At 33.7% G+C, this 21,827-nt stretch overlaps 1 protein-coding gene across 1 annotated transcript in view; it reads right to left on the reverse strand.

Moving 5' to 3' along the window:
• Positions 1-21,827, reverse strand: part of LOC143044726 (cerebellar degeneration-related protein 2-like) — a 32,032-nt gene that overhangs the window by 8,196 nt on the left and 2,009 nt on the right. The window contains exon 2 of the mRNA XM_076216831.1: positions 6,897-7,009. Within this exon, the coding sequence (XP_076072946.1) occupies positions 6,897-7,009 (113 nt within the window). The remainder of the gene's footprint in view (positions 1-6,896; positions 7,010-21,827) is intronic.

Consider the following 21,827-nt stretch of genomic DNA (forward strand, 5'->3'; position numbering starts at 1 on the left):
TGTGTAGAAGTATTTCAATTGCTCTGAAATCATACAGCAATGTTTAAAACCACAAGTAGAATGTTTGGATTCATTTTAAGGGTTATGGGGCCAAAGTTAAGAAATTAAGGGCCAAAAAGGGGTAAAAACAAGCATTTTTCTAGTTTCAAGACAATAACTTATGTGTAATTGTATGGATCTCTCTGAAATTGTACCACAATGTACCAGATAACAAAGGGGAGGCTGGGATTAAGTTTTGGGTTAATTGCCCAAAATGTGTAGGAATTGGGGGCCAAAATGAAGCATGTTTCTAGTTTCCAAACAATCATGACAATAACTTGTGTTTAAGTGTATGGATCTCTCTGAAATTGTACTACAAGGTTCAATACTGCAATGGAAAGCATAGGATTGAGTTTAAGGGTTATTGCTCCAAGGGGGTTTCATAAAGTTGGGGGGGGGGGATTTTTTGTTTACCATTTTTTGAAGGGCTTCCTTTTTTTTTCAAATTTTTTCAAATTTCGAATTTAATGAAAAGTTTCAAGAAGAAATCTTCAATTGCACAGTATTGTGCAATATATTTGTTAGATCTTTGATCACATTAATTTTGTGACAAAAACCTAAATTATGTCAAAAATTTGATCACAATCCAAATTCAGAGAGAATCAAGCTTGAATATTGTGACCAAAATTGCCCTAACTGTTCAGGGTTCAACCACTGGGGTCGTATAAAGCTGCGCCCTGCGGAGCACCTGGTTATATTAGGTAACAATTAAAATATATAGTGCCACCACCATAAATTTTAATTGCTACCTAATCAGTCTCAACCCACTTTACATTCACTGAGAAAATACAAATTTCTAAGCCTTAAACATGTTAAAGGGTAGTTTTTTTATTGAGAAAATACATAAATAAATCGAACCACATTTCTCTGTTTTATTTTATAAGAGAACAAGCAGTCTTTCTTTTAGCTTTTAATTCTCAAAGTTAGTTCTTAAAGTCAATGACCATTTCCTTTCCAATTATCCAAAACCGTGTCTGTTGAAATTTGTTTTTCGTGGTATATGTTCAATAGAACAAGCCCAGATAAACGAATGGATTTCATTGTATTTCTTTAGTCGTCTCATGGTACTGAAAGAGTGTTCTATCGTTGCTGTCCAGACCGACATACATGCATATTATATGTTAAGTATTTTAAAGATTCCCGGGTCTAAATCCTTTGTTTATAACATCATAGTTTGGAAACCTTTAACTATACATTTGTATATGAATACTTTTGAAGTCCCAAAATCTACAAGGAAAAGCTTCAAACTAAATCTTTCTAGAGGGGGGCAAGGGGGGTCCCCATAACAGCAAAACAGTGAATTGATTTGGTGAAAAACAGATAACAAGGAATTGAAAAGGGATAATAACAGATAACAGTAATGAAATATGAAAATGAATCTGTCCAGGACCAATCCAGTAGATGACTCGTAGATCTTAGTATATAACTTGTGGTATGGACCTAGAAAATTTGTGTAAACAAGACGTTTCGGCCGTTGAGGCAGTTCTGCCTTGGTTGATTTTTTTCCGTAACTTGTACAATAAGTTATAGTATGGATGTTGAATTTTTCTGAACGAAATTACTAGTTTCTGTTTTTGATATAGGGATATTTTTAATCTAGGGCATTTGAGGGATCAATTTTTAATGATTTAGGTTTTTTTATTAAATTTTTGAAAGTAGTGCAGCCAGTGACACTTTATTATCAATTTGATTTTTAGATAAAAAAAAATTCTGAAAAGCAATATATATACTTTACAAGTAATAAAAAAAACATTGATGCACAATATATTTTTTTTAATTTAATGACCTCATGATAAAACTTACTTATAAAATACAAAAATACCCAGATCATTGGAGACAGGACTTGTAACTGAAACACGCATGCCAGTTGTGGTTATTCTGATAATAGAAATTGACTCAAGTGAGAATTCTGATAGTATAATAGAAATTGGACCTAGTGAAAATTTGGATGACACCAAGTGAAACACCAATCATGTATCTTACGTGAAATTATAGAATATGGAAAATTTGGGTACAGCATTGGGGAGAAGCTGTAGGATTTTAAAAAGGGTATTTGTCGAAAAATTAAACTGAAGACACATCTGTATTTGCATCAATGGTTTCTGAGCTTCACTTTTCGCCATGTGAAGCAGCTAAAAAGCTTTTAAAAATATGGTGATCAGGGTTCTCTTTCATGTAAATGAAAAGAGAGGGAGTAGCACTAAAATGCTAAAAGAAAAAGATGTTGTATAATTCCCAAAGCCATAATTCAAACCCACACCACTCAGTAATATAAAACAATTCAAAGGAGAAAGCTAACTGCCTAATTTATCCACAAAATAGTGAACGAGAAACTTAGTAACAACAGTAACAAACTACAACCACTGAATCCAGGCTCCTGACTTGGAAATAGGCACATACAGAATGTGACTGCGTCAACTTTAGCATGCTAGTTGGTGTCCAATCCTCCCCTAATCAGGGACAGTGGTGTAATAGTACAACATAAAGATTATTATGTGGTCATTGAATAAAAAAGTCTATAGGGTGTACCAATGCCTTTTTTATAACAAAATCCATACTATAAGTTATTGTACAAGTAATAAGTGAATTATAATTTGTACAAACTGCTACATGTTCACAGACAATGTAATTTATTACAAAGGATAATAATAATATATACTGGAATGGTCCTGGATCCAATTGATTTTATATGTTTATGTGATGTATAATACTGAAATTCTTCTGCAAAAACAGGGCCACCCGATATTACCGGTAGAAAGGCCCCAATAGATATACATTGTAAGAAGATGCGGTAAGCGTGCCAATGAGACTTTTATCCATTCAAATCACAATTTTCAATTATTTTCAATTTCGACGGAAGATTGGCTGTCAAAATGCTAACATTCCAATTTTCAATAACAGTTAACAGCCAAAAGATTCTCACAATAACAGATAACAAAAAATAATAGTCCTATAACGGCTAACAAAGAATAAGACAATAACAGCTAACAGTAAATATATTTTCAGAATAACAGATAACAAAGAATTAAAATGCCCCATAACAGCATAACAGTTAAATCCCTTGCCCCCCCCTCTTTCTAAGTCCAAAAACGAGTCTTTTATTTTTACAAAGCAAGGAAAACAAGCACTTTAATTTTGCACAAGGAGAATAATCTCGAGACACGTATAATTAAATGAATTTAGGCACCCATCTTGCACGACCGAACATAAAATAAAAAAAGTAAAAAACACGTTGATCGTAAAAAAAAACGGCGAATAGGTTGCAAAAACATTACCCTGAATAGAACATCACGTTTTATTTCATCAGTCATTTTGAAATCTTCAGAAAAGATGTCAGGGTAAGGAGGCATAGTAGAGAGGGCCCTCATGGGGTTTTTGATTATGTGATTACTTGGCCGTTTTTTTAATGATTATTTGATTATTAAGCCAAATATTTCATGATTATTTGATTACCTAGGACTGTATTTTTAGTTTATGATTATTTGATTACTAAAGATAAGCAAATATTTAATGATTATGTGATTATATTGGCAAAAAAATGGTGATTATGTGATTGCTAGGACCCCCCCCCCCCCCCCATGAGGGGCCTCAGTAGACGCACTTCTTGTATTCTGAAACCCAGAGAACTCAGCAATTCTAATTGTTTGCATCAGCAGCACAATCGCGATACTGGTCCCGAAAATGTAAAGAGAAAACTAGTTTCCGGAACGGAATATATACTAGTCAACAAAAGAAACGATACAAGACTTTTTTTCAAATTAAAGATAAAGTTTTCCGTTCATTGGACCAATATTGAAGGAAGTAATACTTAATCATTATGGAAATATAAATCCGTTTAAAAAAAAATATTTTTTTGCTTTTGTGACGTTTTTTCGCGATTTTTTTTTTTTTACAAAATTTACATAAAACGACAATTTTAAAAACAGAAGTTCCAACTAATGATGCCAACCTCTCATTTAAAGGTAAAGACAGTGTTTGCCATCAATTTGTTTTTAAAAATCATACAGTTTCTTCGTTCATTAGTTAAGCAAAGTTCGGCCCCACGAGAAATCGTTAAAATGTAGTTGGAGATATGTAAAGTCAAGAAAACAGGAGAGTAGTGGTGTATCAACACTCAATGTAGATGGACAAATTAAGGAAGACAATACATCCAAAGCAGAAGCACTTAACAACCAATTCCAGTCTGTTTTTACAGAGGAAGACATGGCTTCTTTTCCAAACATGGGACCTAGTACCATCAATAAGATTAACGACATCAAAATTGAAGAAAAGGGAATAGCAAAACTACTAAAACAACTAAATATCAATAAAGCTAGTGGTCCAGATAAAATATCTTGCAGAATATTAAAGGAAACAGCTGATGAAATATCACCTTATCTGAAACATATATTTGAAAGATCATTATGTCTAAAACAAGTCCCTCACGATTGGACTACTGCAAACATAACAGCACTTTTCAAGAAAGGAGATAGATCAAAACCAGTAAATTATAGACCGGTATCGCTTACATCAGTACCGTGTAAAGCAATGGAGCACATAATCTCTAAACACATCATGGAACACTTAGAATGTTATAAGATCCTTGCAGACTTCCAACATGGATTTCGGCAAAAGAGATCATGTGAAACACAGCTTATTATTACATTTGAAGAAATAAGCAGGTATTTAGATTCCAAACAACAAACTGACTTAATTATTGATACTCGACTTCAGTAAAGCCTTTGACACCGTACCCCACATCAGACTCCTCCATAAACTAGAAGACTATGGAGTCAGAGGAGACATCCACGGGTGGCTGAAGTCTTGGTTAACAACTAGACAGCAGAAAGTACTAGTAGACGGCGATGAATCATCATCTGTAAATGTAAAATCTGGTGTACCACAGGGCACAGTGCTTGGGCCGTTAATGTTCCTCTTGTATATCAACGACATAGGTATTGACATTAAATCATCAATTAGATTATTTGCAGATGATAGCCTAATCTACGTAGCTGTTCAATCAATGAGCCATTGTCTTCAACTCCAGCAGGACCTGACCACTGTGGTTAACTGGACTAAAAAATGGCAAATGATTTTTAATCCAACGAAATGTTTTGTATTACGTATAACAACAGGACGACAACCAATAATCTACCCATATGAAATGGAGGGACACATCCTTGGAACAGTCAACCACAATCCGTACCTAGGAGTTGAGCTATCTAGCACTTTATCATGGAATGACCACATCGGAAATATCACTACAAAGGCAAATAAAACTTTAGGTTTGATACGGCGGAATCTTAGTAAATGCCCAATGAATATAAAGCGTCAGGCATATATAACACTTGTACGACCAACACTAGAATATGTTAGCAGTGTCTGGGACCCGGATCTCCAAAAACACATACAACAGCTAGAAATGGTCCAAAGGAGAGCAGCCAGATTCATCAGGCATGAGTATTCTCGAGACCCGGGCATAGTAACATCTTTATTAGAGGACCTTAAACTACCACAATTACAGGAGAGACGAAAAACATCACGTTTACTCCTGTTTCACAAAGTAATCCACCAACTTATTGCTATTCCGATTCCAGAATACTTGATGACACCAGCAAGAATGACACGTCAGTTCCATCAACGACGATTTGTCAGATTAGGATCAAGTTCTGAACAAAGAAAACATAGCTTCTTCGTAAGAACCATCACAAACTGGAATGAACTACCGCCTAGCTTATTGGACATTGATGACTATGAGGCATTCAAAACCAACCTCATAGCACACAGATATCCGTAAATCAGCACACACATGTTTTTATCTGCACTGGCACCTGTACATATGATTTTAAAAGAGCACATTTTGGATGACACAACTTTGATTTTAATACATTCGTGTGATGAGTCAACCGACTCTTTACGGATTACCCATGTAGATGTAGATGTATACATTATCAACTGATTTACCATAGACAGTATGTGTAAAGTGATATTCAAAAAGCGGTAACAATCTTAAAACTAATCCGAAAGGTTCCAAATTTACTGTGTATTGTTTTCATATCTAAAGCATTGATTTGAGACGAAAATAAAAAAAATTTTTTTGCAATTTTTGAGATTTCAAAAAACACTTTTTTTCCCAAAAATTAAAAAAAACAATATTTAAACCCATTAGTTACAACATGAACATAACTTGATTAGCATATTGAATATTTTTAAACAAATTTGAAATTTTATTTAGTACTTAGAAAATTATGTGTCGATTTTTTATTCAACTTTCCGCAAAACTAATTTACAACCTATGATCGTTTACACGGAATTTAGATACTTTCCGAAAAGTTTTGATTTTCATTATCACATGTGCATACATTGCAAATGAAAGCTTTTTAAAATAGTGTATATCATTTTGTTTTATATATGTAACACTTTTTGATAAATTTTATTTCAAAGTCGTGTATCGTTTCTTTTGTTGACTAGTATAGTTACAAAGTGACTATTAACATATTTTTATAACACTCTATAATTAATTCTATTACTTAAGTTTTATTCTAACTAGATTTACCATATTTTTATTTTTGTCAAATTTTCGATGTGTACGCAACTGCGTTTTTGCGAACGGGTTTCTACGCGCCTGAATGCAACCATAGCCCATGTATTTTATACAAAAATATGAACGTTATTATATGCAAGCGTCTCATGTCTGTTGTCAGCTAATCAAAATTATGGATTTTAATGAAACATGTGTAATGTAATTATTGTGTTATAAATGAAATGAAAATTTAAGTAAAATTGATGAGTTGGAATGCCCCTGTAATGTCTGAATTCTGAATTAATGGCCACTGGACCTTTAGTCTCATTTTGAATGGGTGATCTATATTGTTTACCTCAATCTCCAGACTTTGTTCATGTTTGACCTGTTGTAAATGCATCGCCTGTGTTTCCAGTTCTCTGTTGGTTTCAAGTAAAGCCTTACCAAGCTCTGCGGCAAGATGGAGGTCTGCAATATATAAACCAGAAGTTTCCTTGAAGGTCATCCCCAAAATTAAAACTAATCAAATATCATGTTATATACACTTACAAAAAGTTTTTGTCATCATTTCTATTAAGACGGTCACTGGGCTATTTTACAGGTTGCAGGCTTCATCAAAATAGCCTGGCCTATTCAGTGCAATTTAACTGGCTCCGTCAAAGTGGACTCCTTAGTGCTATTTTGCTGGCTTTGGCAAAATAGTGTTGAATTAATCACGATAAGAAATAATTGCAAATTGGTGAAAGTGTTTTTGAGTAATTGTAAAAAAAAATTGGAAAATCCTTCTTTTAAAATCTTTTAAAACCCGAAAACTCGGACACGTCAAATCTAAACCAGGTGCTCCGCAGCTTTATACGACCGCAGAGGTCGAACCCTGAACAGTTGGGGCAAGTATGGACAAAACATTCAAGCGTGATACAGCTCTGAATTTGGATTGTGATCAAATTTTTGACATTACATGGTTTTTTTTTACACAAAACAAATGTCAAGATTTTACAAATCAATTAAAGATTTCTTCTTCAAACTTTTTAAATCTAAAATTAAATAGTTGACACAGCATAGGTTTCTGACACAGAATGAATGTGGTCTAATGAACTTAAAAGTTTTTTTTTGCCTTTGAGCAATTCACTATGCTGTTGAATATTAATCCTCTCAAAAAAATGTTTGAAGAAATTTTCTTTTTATTTATGAAATCTGAAATGAGAAAAATTTAACCCCCCCCCCTTTTTTTCACATCCCTGTTTCCCTTTTTCCAAAACTGACATCAATTCAAATTTCTAATGGAGTTTGCAACAATAACTACTCTTTTAAATACATCTTAAAATATTAAAATGTAAAATAAAGTGCTTGTTATCACTGAATGGTAAAGATTGGTTGGTAGTAAAAGTGAATATACATTGTTTATTGTATAAAACAATAAAAAAAACTTCATCAGCAACATTTTATATTGGCAAATTTCCAATGAAGTTATTTACATAAAGTTATTGGCAAATAAAAATAGAAAATGACATCATAGTCATGTCTGGCAAATGTCCAACATACATTATCTAAAAACATTTTAGATAAGATAAGGAAGAAAAGCTTCATCAGCAACATTTTATATTGGCAAATTTCCAATGAAGTTATTTACATAAAGTTATTGGCAAATAAAAATAGAAAATGACATCATAGTCATGTCTGGCAAATTTCCAACATATATTATCAACTACTATTCTATACAAAGAAAGATAACTCCAATTGAAAATTAATTGCTATTGCACAATATTGTGCAATTAGATATTTCTTGTTATTGTGCAATACTGTGCAATTGAAAATTTCTTGCTATTGCACAATACTTGATATGGAATCCTGATTTGGACCAACTTGAAAACTGGGCCCATAATCAAAACTCAAAGTACATATTTAGATAAAGCATATCAAATAAGCCCAAGAATTCAATTTTTGTTAAAATCAAACTTAGTTTAATTTTGGACCCTTTGGACCTTAATGTAGACCAATTTGAAAACTGGACCAAAAATTAAGAATCTACATACACAGTTAGATTTGGCATATCAAAGAACCCATTTATTCAATTTTTGATGAAATCAAACAAAGTTTAATTTTGGACCCCCATTTGGACCAACTTGAAAACTAGGCCAATAATTAAAAATCTAAGTACATTTTTAAATTCAGCATATCAAAGAACCCCAAGGATTCAATTTTTGTTAAAATCAAACTAAGTTTAATTTTGGACCCTTTGGACCTTAATGTAGACCAATTTGAAAACGGGACCAAAAATTAAGAATCTACATACATAGTTAGACTCGGCATATCAAAGAACCCCAATTATTCAATTTTTGATGAAATCACATAAAGTTCAATTTTGGACCCTTTGGGCCCTTTATTCCTAAACTGTTAGGACCAAAACTCCCAAAATCAAACCCAACCTTCCTTTTGTGGTCATAAACCTTGTGTCAAAATTTCATAGATTTCTATTCACTTAAACTAAAGTTATAGTGCGAAAACCAAGAAAATGCTTATTTGGGCCCTTTTTGGCCCCTAATTCCTAAAATGTTGGGACCAAAACTCCCAAAATCAATCCCAACCTTCCTTTTGTGGTCATAAACCTTGTGTTAAAATTTCATTGATTTCTATTCACTTTTACTAAAGTTAGAGTGCGAAAACTAAAAGTATTCGGACAACGACGACGACGCCAACGTGATAGCAATATACGACCAAAAAATTAAAATTTTTGCGGTCGTATAAAAATTATATGTCCGACATATTGATGACGGACGGACGGACGGATGGATGGACAACAGTTTCCCATAATACGCCCGTAAACTGGCGTTTAAAATTGCATGACTTCAATCTGAATCACAGTCGGCGTCTAAATTGGGTATCTATATCAGTGGGAAATCATGATTCACACTTATTGCCGGGAAATTAATGATTAAGTTTTATTTAGGATCCACAAAATAATGCGAATCGTCTAGAACGTCTTAAATATTCGCATACATGACTCGCAAATATTTGCAAACTAAGTATGCTTTGTATTCAATATAAGGAGTGGGTGGGCGTATCAGCATTTTTAATAAAGACTTAATTCTTGACTTGCAGATCCAATATTGAAAAGTACCAAAACTAGACGACAAGAAGTTATATGTAACAGCAAGGACGTATAACTAACATACGTCCTTAGTTACAGTAACATGTGATTAACTTCTGCTCAGGCTAATCTGCTGGAAAAAAATCTGTTTCATATGGCAGAGGTGTGTCAATCAATAGTTCCATTAACTTAACCACTCCATCTTAACTGGGCTAAGTTCCAGATCTCAGGTGTCCATGAATCGTGTAAAAACAACTGACAATTTAAAATTAGAAGTTACTATAGCTAAACTTCTATAAATGTTATTCATTTATCACATTATTAAAACAATCACCGTTCCATACCAAGCCCATCTCGTATGTGATCAATACCCATGAAGTAGCTTAACCGAATGGAATCATGTTCCAAGGATCAATATCCAATCTATGATTTCTGCCAGCGTGAATATTGGCTTCATTAAAACAAAATAAATGCTAGAGGAAACAATGGTAATAACTATGGGCATTTTAAAATGTATACAATATAATTTTAAGTGACAAATAAAATCATACGTGCAATATCTATTTCATTGATTTTATGATGACGCAGTCAAAATTCCTGAGGAAATCATATATATACAGGCAAATCAAATTCACTGAACGAATATATATATTCTCTCTTAAAATAAATGTTTCAAAATTTTCCGTGAAAGACTATCAATGTCATTATTCATGGTAATCGGTCTTGAACGGTTAAAAATTTCAAAATCAAGTGTTCTGTTGCTAATGGAACAACATTTAAGTTCCTGGTTCTAGCTACAATTTATGATAAAAAGTTCTGAACTAGATTTGCTTTCTTGTTTAATGTAGAAAATCTGTAGTTCATAAACCTAGAGCCATAATTTCTGTTATAGTGTGCATTGTATCGCAATATATATATTATACAAATTCAAATGTACATTGCTATATAAACAGGGGCGGATCCAGCCATTTTAAAAAGGGTGGTTCTCAACCCAGGACAAAGGGGGTGAGGGGGGGTCCAACTATATGTCCCCATTCAAATGCATTGATCGGCCAAAAAAGGGGGGTTGCAACCCCCGGACCCCCACCCCACCCCCTGGATCCACCAATGTTAAACTTTAAACAGTATTTGATGTGAGCTTTCTAACACGAAGATTATTCGTACAACAATATATCTTATACGGCTTGTTATAATGTTTGATCGAACAGACATGAGTAGAAATTAGTGAACACGATAAAATACGATTTTACATGGTACAAGAATGTTGTAGGTGCGATAGAAAATTCGTTATTGGTGTTATAGACAAGAGATATTTATAGATTAGTCGGTCATTAAGGTCATATTCAAGGCTGACCAGTACAGCCAGAAAATAACATTTTGATGAACAAAATGTGTATCTGTATTCACCCTGATGTGTTAATCAGTGGCGGATTCAGGGGGGGGCGTAGAGGGCGTACGCCCCCCCCTTTGCTCGGACTTTTTTTTTTTTTTTTTTGTAAAATTATTTTATCAGACTTGACTTCGTGAACTTTGCCATTTCCCGAGTATTTAATTTTTATACGACAATTCTTTACTTAATATAAAGATATTTTTCGGTGGTATTTACTGATTGTCAAAGTCATGTGATTTGCTATGGTGGAGTTGACCAGTGCGTTGAAAAAACGGCACACGACGGTCATTTTGAAATTAAAATTACAGTAATAAACATTGCTTAGGCTGAGGATGTCATGACAATCAGGAAACCTTCAAAGCAACACAGGATTGAGCAAGAACGTATTGACTTCTATTTCACTATTCCACCAAACAGAAAGTAATAGTAAATACTCTATAGACTATTGCACCCTCAAGAAAAAGAAATTCCACAATATTATTTACCTACGAAAACATGTTTAACCCCAAATGCACCAGCTTATTTTATAAATAACAAATTGAATAAAGAACCCCTGTCACCCCGCCTCATTTTTGCGCTTGTTCCAAGTCAGGAGCCTCTAGACTTTGTAAGTCTTGTATTATTTTATTTTTAGTTTCTTGTGTACAATTTGGAAATTAGTATGGCGTTCATTATCACTGAACTATATTTGTTATTAAAGGGACCAGCTGAAGGACGCCTCCAGGTGCGGAAATTTCTCGCTACATTGAACACCTGTTCGTGACCTTCTGCTGTTGTTTTTTTGTGGTCGGGTTGTTGTCTCTTTGACACATTCCCCATTTCCATTCTCTATTTTAGTATAAGCTCTATAAGAATTTCAAGTCTCAGGTACGAACCATTTGATTTGAGGAGACAGTCTTAGATATTTGAGAGAGAAAAATTGACTCTGATTCTTGCCTTAAACAAAAATTCTGAACCGTATCTGGATTAAAAACAATAGTCTTGTCCAGTTTTTTGCTATTAAAAACGAAAATTTCCAACAAAATTATTTAGCATGAAATGAACATGATGAAAAAAACGGGCGTAGTTTTTTTGGGGCCGGGGTTTGCGTGTCTGACTTGAATGTCTGTTTCGCCGGACTTATATATATTGAATACTTTGTAACCTGCCTACTGGGTGTGACCTTTATGTCTCCATTTGTCGACCATCAGTCTAAATTCGTTGTCATTTCAGACACTTTCGTAATCTTTGGGGGATTTGGAACCCCTCACTTCCGTTCTCTAAGTTATGTTGGGTGAAACAGATATCAATCAAACATTTTGATAAAAACTGCTTGTTTGTCTTTTTTAACTCGTGTTGGTCGTATTGTAAATTTCATCGAATGTCCATGTCCATAAAAAAATGTCCAACCCTTACACTTTTAATACAGCAACTATAAAATATACATGCCCCAAGCCAGGAACCGTTTAAATTGTGCATATTACACTTATTTTATGTTTTTAGCCGAAAAAAGGTCCCAAAAATTTTTCGCCTCGCTTCGCTCGGCGACATTTATAATCTTCGCCCCCCTTTACAAAATCCTGGATTCGCCCCTGTTAATCATGCAAAAGACGAAAAGACATGTAGCCATAGGTGAACGATATCCTTGTCAAAACTGAGAGGAAGTGGGCATTTATTTAGTTAAAAATTAAAAATAAATGGAGAATGTGTACATGCCCGGACACATATAACGACCCTGTTTGCTTATAACGTTATAAAGGGGCCCTAGAATGGTAAAAGTGAGGCTACCAAAATTGGTACTTGATCTGCGTTTTGCTACTTTTAAAAAAGCATTGTGCGTAAGTTTCATATCATTTGATAGAGACTTACCGTGCCTTTAAATAATTAAATTGGAGAAAGAACATGAAAAATTCAGCAATATTTCAATTGCAATTAAGAGACATACATCTAGAAAATCTGTTCAGTAAAAGCGACGCCACCAAAATTCATTCTTGTTAGCATTTGGTATAATTTTCATAACATTTGGTTGATGCAAACTTTCGTTGAGACAACGAAAACCAACTTTGGGACGTACGGACATTGAAGGGTTAAAATTTTAAATGCCCCTCCGCTACGGACCTACAAAAAAATAATCAATCATTGTGCACATAGCTTTGAAATCAAGGACCATGTAAGTACTATCATGGAAGTATTATATTGACAATATTAAACTTCCATGGTACTGTATTATCAATATTGTACTTCATGATTGGACTTTGCATTATTCGGCAGAATGACTCATGCTGAAAAAGTGTCGGTATGGCTATGCTCAGATCTGTGAAGGATGTATAAATACGTTAACAACATCCGATTGGAATTCTGGCTACAAATCCGATACCCGATAAAGAGAGTTTACTTCTTCATTGGCACATGCACTCTCTGTAATTGTATATTGAAGAACCAGCCTTGCAACAACCCTTTATATAGGCCGTATGTGGCCTATTTCAACCGAGACACAATGTCTGTCCTTATCCAACGTTCGTTCTTATCTTTAATGCGTATAACAGTCTTATTTTTCTCTCAATCCGATGAACCACAAACATTTTTTTTAATAAATGCAGTTTCTATAATTGTTTAATGTATAGTAAAATGTTTTCTCATTTAAAATGTATGTAATATTTGCGACTTGACGTTGAGTTAACACCAAGAGATGTGGTGTAGTGGTTAGGGCATCGGATTACTAACACGAAGGTTCCTGGTTCGATTCCCGTTCCGGGATGAAAATTTCAGGGACTGAATTGTCGGCTCTCCCTTGACACCATTTGCGAGTATCGGGTCTTGATGAAACGATGCTAGTCCGTCGGAAGGGGACGATAAATGGCTGACCCGTTTAAGAGGGAGCCATATCTCTTGCACGTTAAAGGAGGGGGGCAATAGGGGGTCCGTTAACATGTTAACAACACCTCAATTTAGGCAAAAACAGTTAACAAAAAATGCAAAAATGATGATAACAGTTAACAAAGTGGGTTGAAAACAGGTAACAGCTTAAATTGATCTCAGATAACAGTTAACAACATCATGAAAATGGCAAGAACGGGTTAACACCAAAAGGTATGCCCCTCCCCCTTAGGGGGTAGGCTAATGCCGCTACAAGGCAGCACTCGCACCCGCAAAGTGGAAAGGGATTAATATAAGTTGCAAACCACCATAAATAAATATGTTTAAACCATGGAAGTATTATATTGACAATAATACTTCCATGTTTAAACTAACAAGATATGGAAGTTCAATTTCCGTTGTATCAATCAGTTAGATTCTGCTGGTATTTAAAATCCCAAGTATTTTCATCCAAACAGATTACCGTGATACCATAAACATCGTCTTTAATAAAAAACATCTACCTTAATGATATTAAATCCGGTGTTCCCAAGTCCTCAAAATGTTTTGTAAAGACATCATAAATATTATATACATTGACCAATTGCTTGTGGTCCATGGTAAAAATATGAAAATGTTTCAATGAACATATGCATAGAAGGCGGAGTGTGATCAAAATTGACATAACTTGAAACTGAAAGTAGATCTAATCAACCTCCCTGATCTAATATAAATGGATCATATTTTCCACATCCTTTTACAGTTACACAATAGGTTAAAAAAACTTTTAATATCAATAAAATAGGAGACAGACTTGTTTCACTGGTGATGAATGAACAAAGAAAATGTGATAAAATTGACGATGCATAAAGAAAATGTGATAAATTGACAAGTATTTGTCATAATTAATCATTCCTTGGAAATAACGGTTAAAGAAAAATCCTGAAATTCTCTACTGGTTTGGAATGATTACAACAACCCAGATAAATTTTATATTTGGCAAAGTGACTTACTTCGGATAGCCGCGAGGAAGTCTTTTGCCAACCGTAACATAGTATTAGAAAACGTTTAGTAGCTCTAAAGGTATAATAACTTGAAATTAAGAATACACCTGGTACGAGACAAACTGAAGTTTGAATAATGTAATTTTAAATTAAACCAGCAAATATCAGATACTTTTCACCATTTTTAGGCAGTTAAGCTGCCTTATGAGAGCACACTAGATTTGTGTTCTACCCAATAAATGCTGAAATATGTGCCATTGTTATTATCTAGCTGGATGTTATGTTATTCATAACTAATTGGACAGTTTTTTTCATACTTTTAATTCTGAATTACAAAAAATATGATCAGAAAAACCTGAAATGATCGTCGATTTATCCAAAAGTTTTGAAGTTGCACATACATGTAGGAAGTAGGGCACATTAGGAAATTTTATGTAGTTTATTATCCCCTGAGATTTTGGTTAAGCTGTCAAAGAACAAATGTATGAAATGTTTAATCGCCGAAAATTTCTAAAGACAAGTAGTTTAGATTTCCCAAATGGCAAAAGTCGTAGGAATATTGTTTGTCGTCAATACGTAGTCAACTACGTCAGTAGTCTTAAAATAAGTTCCATTGTTCATGCTGTTGGCGGCAATTTTAAATTATAAGACGAAATTTTTGTATCTTTTCAATTTGGAGGCAGGTGTTCAATTAGCGGTTGTCCGAGGTCTGCTAACTTCCACTTTTGCAGTCGGACTTTCGACTTGCATGGTTACTAGCTACGCTCGACATGCACGACTTGAGAGGAAATAAAAAAATAACTTTGCAAACCTTTTTACCAAAGCCTCCTAATAAACGATCTCAAAACTTGTTTTTAGCATTATTATTCATGACAGCGATGTTTATTTTGTTCAACCGCTAGCTTTATACAGAAAATCGCCGACAAATAATGTGTAAATTCGAGTAAAATTGTATCTGACAAAAACAACATTGAAAACAAAATGGCTGACATGAGAAGAAAATTCTAATATCGGATCCGATTCCGTAAGCGGATATGGGTAATTCCGGATTTTTGCGATCTTTGAACTTTTAAAAAAATCAGACAGATGACAAAATACATCTTTGCATGGTAAATAAATATAAACACTAGAATTGAAAACCAAAAGATATATGTAAAAGAATGAAAAAACAGAAAATATTTTGTACTGAAAATGTGAGAAACGTACAATTAAATACACTGATGATGAAGTAGAGCAGAATATAATGGTGCAACAGTGCCAGCGTTCTGAAGATCCATAGGTATCCATAGGAAACTCAAAATTACTTTTTGACAAATTTTAATGTCAAAATCCAATACAATGTGAGTCTTTGTGACAGCTGGGAACAGTATATCTAACAATATATATGGTCCTGGTGACAGTATAAATTTTCTTTATCAGTAATAAATGTTGGTAAAGCAAGTTAGATGCTTTTAAAGTGTAAACATATTACTAAATGGGTATTTTTTTCTCAATTTTGATGGGTCAGTTAAAATAGCTGGAAGTTTCTTATTTTACACGTATAGTGCAACTAGATTATATGATACCTGAATGTAAGCAAATTATATGTATGTGGAGTCCTTTTGGGCACTCTACCCCCTCCTGTTTGATAACTTTGAAACGGAGGAGATCCCAACCTCTCAACCATATACATTCATGTATGGGACTATATAACTAATCAAATGAAATATAGGTGAAGTTCCTAGGGTCATCCACCACCTCCTGCTTCAGAACTTGGGAACAGTCGAGATCCTCACCCCTCAACCATATTTTTTTTATGTATGGGACAATATAACCAATCAAATGAAATACAGGGGGAGTCCCTGGGGTCACCCCACCACTCCTGTTTTGGAACTTTGAAACAGTCGAGATCACCACCCCTAAACCATATATATTCATGTATGGGACAATATAATAAATCAAATGAAATATAGGGGGAGTCCCTGTGGGAGTCCCTGTGGGTCATCCCACCCCTCCTGTTTGAGAACTTGGAAACGGTCGAGATCCCCAACCCTAAACCATATATATTCATGTATGGGACAATATAACAAATCATATGAAATATAGGTGGAGTTCATGGGGCCACTCTACCCCTTCCTGTTTGAGAATTTGAAAACGGTTGAGATCCCCTCCATTAACCATATATATTCATGTATTGGACAATACAACAAATCAAATGAATTATAGGGGAGTCCCTAGGGTCACTGCACCCTCATGTTTGAGAACTTGGAAACAGTTGAGATCCTCACCACGTAACCATATATACTCATGTATGGGACTAAATAACAAATCAAATAAAATATAGGGGAAGTCCCTGTGGTCACCCACCCCTCCTGTTGTTTGAGAAATTGGAAACAGTCGAGATCCTAACCTTAAATTAAACCATATATTTTCATGTATGGGACAAAGGAACAAATCAAATGAAATATAGGGGAAGTCACTGGGGCCCCCCACCCCTAAACCATATATATTCATGTATGGGAAAATATAAAAAATCAAATGAAAAATAGGGGTAGTCCCTAGGGTCAGTCACACCCTCTTGTTTGTGTTTTGAGAACTTGTAAAAGATTGAGATACCAACTCCTAAACCATATTCATTCCTGTTTGTCATTTCAAAAAGATTGAATGACATACAAGGTCAATCTCATAGGCGTCACATATGCATATCACTTTGCTAGACATAACACCTGTCATTTTATTCCAAACTTAGACATCATGGACTTGGGTTGAAGGTGGGAGTCATTTACATTTACTATGGACAGGTCAGTCAGACCTCACTATTGATCCATGTAGTAGTAAACATTTGTCTGATTTGTGTCTCATAACTTTTGCACTGTAGAACACAAACTCAGTTTTCTTTCCATGAAAGCAAGTCCATTCATACTTTTACAAGCTCGTACTAAAGTCAACTTGAAATACTAACAGTCAGCTAATACGAACAATTACGATCAACTAGAAGAACTGCAATCATTGCGAATTTGTACCACTGCTGACTCGAGACTCATGACCATGAAAAAAGAATATACTTGATATATACGTTGTTATTGAAAACCTTGATAAAATATGAATTATTTGCCTTAATGATTAATTCATTAAATGAACATAAATGTACAATTATATATGAATGTTTAATGTTTGTTCTTTTAAATCTTTAAAAAAAAAATTGAAGCAACATTGCCACAGTTTTTATAATTATCATATTATGTTCGCCTTGGTTTTTGGTTAACTGCCTACAGTGCTTACAGCGCTTTGATTATTATTGTGAATATTTATGATAACCTATTCATTTACATTGAGAGTTTAGGTATTTATCTTGTTCAGTGCTGGTGAGAAAAATAAACGATGTAACATTTGAAACAAATAAGTTTAGAAATATTTTCAAAATTTAGTTAGATGAGAAACTTGAGTTATACAAGATCATCGCGAAAGTGTGACACACCAAGGAAAAGGGAGGAGAAGAACTGCACACGCGATAGATTGAGTGACTGTGAATATTGAATTCATTTGCTAACATAATTTCAGTCTGACCATGGTCTGACATATCGCCGTCATTAAGGTGCGGAATCAATCAGAACACAGGATATTATGGTAAAGCCTAAGGAATAGTACATGTAATGTAATAATATTACGTGCATGTGTTATTGACCACCTATTAGCACTGGTCAATAATATAAACTGTGATATACAATCATACCTAATGTTCGTAAATGTCTGTTTGTAATTGTCTATATGATTGCTTTTCTACAGAATACGTATTCAATCGTTTTAAGGTCAGTTTTCCATTTCTTAAAAGGCACTGGCTACGGTTACATGGAAATGTAACAATAATAAAAATATTATTGTTACATTGGAGACTAATTGCCGGAATGCAAAGTTGGGTGAGGAACCGATTAATTACAAATGTAACAATAATTACTGAGGCTACGGTTACATTACGTTATTGTTACATGAAAAACAGCAATGTACGCTACATTGATTAAACTTAAATCTTCTATAGTTGTATTGCTTCATTCTTTCATATGTACTAAACAATACTTGTAATTTAATACTGATAATAATAAAATATTATTATTCAACAAATGGTGTACAACTTGAATAGTTTACTACGTATTTTATGGTTTTGATGTTCTTAAAGATACTACTCAAGATTAGGAGTGTGACTGTCAAAGGCGAAAAATATAGTTCAATGGTTTCACTTTTTTAAAGTATCTAACTGCACACCTACTCTTATTACTGTCATTATACCAATTTTGTTTAGGTGTCATACCACCAATTAAAAGTCCCTATCTGTTCAACCAAATTTTGCAATTTTCACAGCTTTCTAAATATTTTACCTTAAGTTTAACTTCATAGAAACTAGGTATATCCTGAATTGTACAGCTGTCACCTTTCTGCATGCCAATTTTCAACATACATTCAAAATCATATAAGAAAGCAGAGAGCTTCCAAAAGGTACCACTAAAAATAACCCCTGGTTTTCTGGAAATCTTAAATTAGTATACTATGGAGCGCATTAATCCTCAATTTTTAATGCAAACTCATAGACAGGTAAATTTTGGCTCAAAATGGTCTTAATATATTTCTCTTTCAACAAAACTTTCATTTCTGCAAATTTGTTTGTTAGTTTAGGTGAACAATGACATCAAATGCACTTTTTTTTGTCCGAGTAGGCCTACTTTCACATACGTTCTAAATTTGAGGGAGTAATTGGTGGTATGACACCTAAAGAGACAAAAAAGTTGATTAGAAATCTTTTATTTTGCTTTATTCTTAATCCTTAGTCAATTTGTATGCGACTTATAATAAAAATTTCACAGCTCAATTTAAACTGACTGTAATGTATGACTTTGATAGAAAATACTTGAAAATTTCATTTTGGGCTACAGGAACATAAACTTTCAATATCAAGATCATTGTTTACTGATTTTTTCTTGTTTGTTCTACTTTATGAAAGACTTCCAACAATTTCTGCAATGAATTTAGTAAAAAATCCAAGGTATTGAAGTGTCAAGGAATATTGACCCCCCTTTTTTTCATCTGGTGTCAGTAAAGTACTACAAATTGATCAAAAGTGCAGTCATGGTCATTTAACTGTGTTTATTTACATCAGTTAATAAAATTTAAGATATAAAATTTTCATTTGGAATAATAAATGGTGCTTTTGTGAGTTTCTGCAATGCTTACATTAGGCTATGCTATCTGCCAAGTATATAGTATGACGCAATGCTATAAGGGGTAAAAATCAAATAATTTCATTTAATCTGCATGACAAAATTTTTTTGGAGGTAGTAAACAACTTATGTTTCAATGTTTAACACCACAGAATAACTTTCTGTGCATTTATAACATTATTTAGGACATTTTTTATATAAAAGCATATTGTCAGGATGGGAAAAGCTAAAAATAGGACAAACTCAAGTTTTAGGCTCTAAATTTGCAATATGTGACATTTTGCCCCCAAAAAGATTGAAATGTGGCTACTATTATCTCAAATGATCAGTTAAGACAAAAAAAAAACAATTGTTTTCTGATTTTGATGTTTCACCGCATTTTGCTTAAAGGTGTCATACCACCAATTAAAAGTCCCTATCTGTTCAACCAAATTTTGCAATTTTCACAGCTTTCTAAATATTTTACCTTAAGTTTAACTTCATAGAAACTAGGTATATCCTGAATTGTACAGGTGTCACCTTTCTGCATGCCAATTTTCAACATACATTCAAAATCATATAAGAAAGCAGAGAGCTTCCGAAAAGAGGTACCACTAAAAATAACCCCTGGTTTTCTGGAAATCTTAAATTAGTATACTATGGAGCGCATTAATCCTCAATTTTTAATGCAAACTCATAGACAGGTAAATTTTGGCTCAAAATGGTCTTAATATATTTCTCTTTCAACAAAACTTTCATTTCTGCAAATTTGTTTGTTAGTTTAGGTGAACAATGACATTAAATGCACTTTTTTTTGTCCGAGTAGGCCTACTTTCACATATGTTCTAAATTTGAGGGAGTAATTGGTGGTATGACACCTTTATGGTCACGGAAAAAAAAATAAAACTCGGGATGCGTTTTAAACGAAACGGAAACAATATCAAGACATACATTTCATACAGCTTTATAACTTGACGCAAATTGATAATCAAAAGCAAAGTTTAGTCTCCAATGTAACAATAATATTTTTATTATTGTTACATTTCCATGTAACCGTAGCCAGTGCCTTCTTAAAAAGTCATACACGGTCACTATCGAGACGAGTGGACTCAACATCTGTTTGCTATATACATGTATATTACGTCAAGATATTTTTAATTTTCTTGAAATGTATTATGTACTGTGTTACTATGCCAACAACCTCGTATAGTATTATAACTGTGCATTTAATTGTAATAAAAATTAATTGGACATATTTCGAACTTAGTCATAACTGGGAACAGTAATATATATGTTCCTGGTCATAAGAAACCTTAAATAAAAAAAAATAATGCATATGTTTTTTTATAACTCAATGGATAGTTTTCATTATAAAACTTATGTACATATACTTTTTTTCTGAAGAAAATTCTTTAATTTATTCATATTTAGAAGAAGTTTACTTTATTTTCATTGCTTCCTGGAAAGGAAGCAATTCCCCCGACATTTTTCCGTATGCAAAGTGACCTCATTGTGATCCATCTCGTAAAAATCCGGTGATCACAATACGCATGGATGTCACAGTCCTTAAAAGTAAACTATTATCTGAATTGTTAATAAACACGTGCTCAATTGCCATGCTTTTTTGTTGATTTTTTGTCGATTGTTGACAAACAGGTGACAATCGTTAAACTTCGGCTTCAAAACACGAACTTTAAATAATTACCTGCCATATTTTCACAACAACACTGACCGATTGAAGAAAAAAAATTGACGATAATACGAAATCTACACGAAAAAAATGATAAATTCATGCACAGAA

This window comes from Mytilus galloprovincialis, chromosome 9 (assembly GCF_965363235.1).
Source record: "Mytilus galloprovincialis chromosome 9, xbMytGall1.hap1.1, whole genome shotgun sequence".
Lineage (NCBI taxonomy): Eukaryota > Metazoa > Mollusca > Bivalvia > Mytilida > Mytilidae > Mytilus > Mytilus galloprovincialis.